Below are 5,198 nucleotides of genomic sequence, written 5' to 3' on the forward strand. Positions count from 1 at the left end.
CTTTTTGTTCTCTGATTGCTGAGGCTAGGACTTCCAGTACTATGTTGAATAGCAGTGGTGAGAGTGGACATCCCTGTCTTGTTCCTGATCTTAGGGGAAAGGCTCCCAGTGCTTCCCCATTGAGAATGATATTTGCTGTGGGCTTTTCATAGATGGCTTTTAAGATGTCGAGGAATGTTCCCTCTATCCCTACACTCTGAAGAGTTTTGATCAGGAATGGATGCTGTATTTTCTCAAATGCTTTCTCTGCATCTATTGAGAGGATCATATGGTTCTTGGTTTTTCTTTTGCTGATATGATGAATCACATTGATTGTTCTACGAGTGTTGAAGCAGCCTTGTGTCCAGGGATAAATCCTACATGGTCATGGTGAATAATTTTCTTAATATACCGTTGGATCCTATTGGCTAGTATCTTGTTGAGAATTTTTGCATCCATGTTCATCAGGATATTGGTCTACAATTCGACTTTTTGGTGGGGTCTTTGTCTGATTTTGGAATTAAGGTGATGCTGGCCTCATAGAATGAATTTGGAAGTACTCAATCTCTTTCTATCTTTCCAAACAGCTTTAGTAGAATAGGTATGGTTTCTTCTTTAAACGTTTGATAGAATTCTCCTGGGAAGCCATCTGGCCCTGGACTTTTGTGTCTTGGGAGGTTTTTGATAACTGCTTCAATTTCCTCCCTGGTTATTGGCCTGTTCACGTTTTCTATTTCTTCCTGTTCCAGTTTTGGTAGTTTGTGGCTTTCCAGGAATGCATCCATTTCTTCTAGATTGCCTAATTTATTGGCGTATAGCTGTTCATAATATGTTTTTAAAACCGTTTGTATTTCCTTGGTGTTGGTAGTGATCTCTCCTTTCTCATTCATGATTTTATTAATTTGAGTCTTCTCTCTCTTCTTTTTAATAAGGCTGGCTAATGGTTTATCTATCTGATTAATTCTTTCAAAGAACCAACTTCTGGTTCGGTTGATCTGTTCCACAGTTCTTCTGGTCTCGATTTAGTTGAGTTCTGCTTGAATCTTTATTAACTCTCTTCTTCTGCTGGGTGTAGGATCTATTTGCTGTTTTTTCTCTAGCTCCTTTATGTGTAAGGTTAGCTTTTGTATTTGAGTTCTTTCCAGTTTTTGAATGGATGCTTGTAGGACTGCTTTTGCTGCATCCCAAAGATTTTGAATGGTTGTATCTTCATTCTCATTAGTTTCCACGAATCTTTTTAATTCTTCCTTAATTTCCTGATTGACCCTTTCATCTTTTAGCAGGATGGTCCTTAACCTCCACGTGTTTGAAGTCTTTCCAAACTTCATGTTGTGATTTAGTTCTAAGTTCAAGGCATTATGGTCTGAGAATATGCAGGGGACGATCCCAATCTTTTGGTATTGGTTCAGGCCTGATTTGTTACCCAGTATGTGGTCTATTCTGGAGAAAGTTCCATGTGCACTTGAGAAGAATGTGTATTCAGTTGAGTTTGGATGTAAAGTTCTGTAGATATCTGTGAAATCCATCTGGTCCAGTGTATCATTTAAAGCTCTCGTTTCTTTGAAGATGTTGTGCTTAGAAGACCTATCGAGTATAGAAAGAGCTAGATTGAAGTCACCAAGTATAAGTGTATTATTATCTAAGTATTTCTTCACTTTGGTTATTAATTGATTGATATATTTGGCAGCTCCCACATTCGGGTAATATATATTGAGGATTGTTACGTCCTCTTGTTGGATAGATCCTTTAAGTATGATATAGTGTCCCTCTTCATCTCTCACTACAGTCTTCGGGGTAAATTTTAGTTTATCTGATATAACGATGGCTACCCCTGCTTTCTTTAGAGGACCATTTAAATGGTAAATGGTTCTCCAACCTTTTATTTTCAGGCTGTAGGTGTCCTTCTGTCTAAAATGAGTCTCTTGTAGACAGCAAATAGATGGTTTCTGCTTTTTTATCCAGTCTGAAACCCTGCGCCTTTTGACGGGGTCATTAAGCCCGTTCACGTTCAGAGTTACTATTGAAAGGTATGATTTTAGTGAAAAAAAAAGAAAGATGAATGGATAAAGAAGCTGTGGTCTATGTATACAATGGAATATTCCTCAGCCATTAGAAATGACAAATACCCACTATTTGCTTTGACATGGATGGAACTGGAGGGTATTATGCTGAGTGAAATAAGTCAATCAGAGTAGGACAAACATTATATGGTCTCATTCATTCAGGGAATATAAAAAATAGTAAAAGGGTGAAAGGGAATAAAGGTGAAAGGAAAGAAAATGAGTGAAAATATCAGTGAGGGTGACAAAACTTGAGAGACTCCTCACTGGGAACAAACAAGGGGTAGTGGAAAGGATGGTGGGAAGGGGGTTGGGTGACTGGGTGATGAGCACTGAAGGGGTCATTTGGTGGGATGAGGACTGGGTGTTATGCTACATGTTGGCAAATTGAACTTCAATAAAAAAATAAAAAGGAAAAGAAAAAAGAAGTGTTTCCTCCTATCTACTTTTTAGACTTTGAGCATACTTGTGTTAATTCTGTATTCGCTGATAAAAGTCACCACTGAAACCATCTAGTTTGATCTTTTCTTTGTTAGAAATGTTTTTTGACTTGTGATTCATTCTGTTATATGTCTGCTCAGATTATATAGTTCTCGAGTCAGTTATGTTTTATTTTACAAAAGAAAATTTTCTTATAAATTTATTTTTTATGGATATGGATGTCCCTATATATTTTAACTCAAACCCTCATTCCTGACTTTTCTATCCTTTTGTCTCTCAATATCTCACTCTAAAAACTTTCTACTGATCTGTATTCTAGTTCACAAATTTTCTCCTTAGCTATTTCTACTCTGTGAAGTACATTCATTGAGTTCCTAATTTTAGCTACTGTACTTCCAAAAAGTTACATATTAGTCTCTTCATTGTTTGTTCATTTGGCTATAATTCTTAGTGTGAACGTTTCGTTTACACATAATAACTTTAGAGTTGGTGTGTCAACTCCAAAATCAAGAACCTCTTTGAGTTTTTCTATTGTTTCTGAATTTTTAATCCATATTGCAGGAACTCTTCAATTTTAAAATTCTGTCTGCCAGTATTGACACAAAACATTTATAGATATACAATGGAATATTACTCAGTCATTAGAAATGACAAATACCCACCATTTGCTTCAACGTGGATGGAACTAGAGGGTATTATGCTGAGTGAAGTAAGTCAATCAGAGAAGGACAAACATTATATATTCTCATTCATTTGGGGAATATAAATAATAGTGAAAGGGAATATAAGGGAAGGGAGAAGTGTGTGGGAAATATCAGAAAGGGAGACAGAACATCAAGACTCCTAACTCGGGAAAACAAACTAGGGGTGGTGGAAGGGGAGGAGGGAGGGGCGTGGGAGTGAATGGGTGATGGGTACGGAGGGGGGCACTTGACGGGATGAGCACTGGGTGTTATTCTGTATGTTGGCAAATTGAACACCAATAAAAAATAAATTTATTATAAAAAAACTTTTATAGATAACACCTGTGGTCTAGGATGATGTGTCTTCCTCTTGAGATATGCTTATTTTTGCAAAGTGTCAGAGGCGCTAGCACTCAGTTCACATATTAATACAGTTTCAGGGATTGAAATGGTTAGGAGCTGAGCTGCATACCTACTCTGATTTATCTCACTCCTATGGTGCATCTAGCATCGTCCCTGGTAACCAACCACTGTAGCAGGACTTCCACACAACAGTCAAACCCTCACTGATAACCACCTGCCCTCACAGATTCTTCTGCAAAATGGGCTTATGTAACAAGGAGAAATAAGCTCTCAGTAATGAAATCTGAGGGCCTATGTGTTTATCTTGAAATTTTTAAAATAATTCTTCACTAACCCATTAACTCTCTTTTACCTTCGATCAGATTTTGGTTTTGTTATCTTTTCTAAATTATCTTCAGCAGAAGTTTAGCTTAACCTACTTAATCTGCTAATACTGGAGGTGTAATTCCCGTGGTGAGGACTGAGGTTCATGCCATCCCACAGTAATGGAAACCTCTCCATGGCCTACTTTCAAGATTTTGTGCTGGAAGGATTTGGAGGTGGCCTTGAGACCCAGGCCCTGCTCTTTGCTGTGTTCCTGGCCCTGTATATGGTGACTGTACTGGGCAACATTATCATGATCATTGTTATCACCCTGGATGCCCGCCTGCACTCCCCAATGTACTTCTTCCTCAAGAACCTCTCCTTTGTGGACTTGTGCTACTCATCTGTGATCGCCCCCAATGCACTGGCCAACTTCTTCTCCTCGTCCAAGGTCATCACCTTTGCAGGATGTGCCACTCAGTTTTTCTTTTTATCTCTGCTGGCCACAACAGAAGGCTTCCTCCTGGGTGTCATGGCCTACGACCGCTTCATGGCCATCTGTAGCCCCTTGCGCTACCCTAGCACCATGTGCCAGTCTGCCTGCACTCGCCTGGTGCTGGGCGCCTACTGTGGAGGCTGCTTCAACTCTGTTGTGCAGACAAGCTTCACATTCCACCTCCCATTCTGCAGCTCCAACCGCATCAACCACTTCTTCTGTGATGTGCCCCCTCTGCTCCAGATCGCCTGTGGCAATACGGCCATCAGTGAACTTCTCATGTTTGGCATCTGTGGGTTCATGATTGTGGGTTTGGCACTTGTGATCCTCATCTCCTATGGCTACATCATAGCTACCATCCTGAGGATGCAGTCAGGAGCTGGGAGACGCAAGATCTTCTCCACCTGTGGCTCCCACATGACTGTAGTAACTCTCTTTTTTGGGACTCTCTTTGTCATGTATGCCCAGCCAGGAGCAATTGAGTCCATGGAGCAGGGCAAGGTGGTCTCTGTCTTCTACACGCTGGTCATCCCAATGCTCAATCCTCTCATCTACAGTCTGCGAAACAAGGATGTGAAGGAGGCTGTGCAGAGGCTGGGCCAGAAACACATGACCATGTGATGATGTGCTGTAGGGAGTCATTGTGTCCTGCATACTTGATGGAGTATGTAGAGGTGCCCCAGGTGGGGTGGAGGAGTTATTATTTAGCAGACATAAACTTCTGTCAACAAGAGCGAACGCTTTAGTAATGAGCTGTACATGTACCTACAATCAATAATGATATACTGTGCCCTTAAAAATATTAAGCAGTAGATCTCAGGTTAAGTGCCCTCTTCAGAATAAAATTTTTAAAAATGACTCTTCTATATAGGA

The 5,198-nt window shown here is 40.2% G+C and overlaps 1 protein-coding gene across 1 annotated transcript; it reads left to right on the forward strand.

The window, feature by feature from the left end:
- Positions 1–3,912: 3,912 nt before the first annotated feature.
- Positions 3,913–4,946, forward strand: LOC144296574 (olfactory receptor 9S13-like). The gene has a single exon (XM_077869682.1). The coding sequence runs from the start codon at positions 3,996–3,998 to the stop codon at positions 4,944–4,946; it is 951 nt and encodes a 316-aa protein (XP_077725808.1). The 5' UTR covers positions 3,913–3,995.
- The last annotated feature ends 252 nt before the right edge of the window (positions 4,947–5,198 follow it).

This window comes from Canis aureus, chromosome 24 (genome assembly GCF_053574225.1).
Source record: "Canis aureus isolate CA01 chromosome 24, VMU_Caureus_v.1.0, whole genome shotgun sequence".
NCBI lineage: Eukaryota > Metazoa > Chordata > Mammalia > Carnivora > Canidae > Canis > Canis aureus.

What these genes read in the sequence shown, in the direction of transcription:
- LOC144296574 (XM_077869682.1), top strand. Translation starts at nt 3,996, where the DNA reads ATGCCATCCCACAGTAATGGAAACCTCTCCATGGCCTACTTTCAAGAT.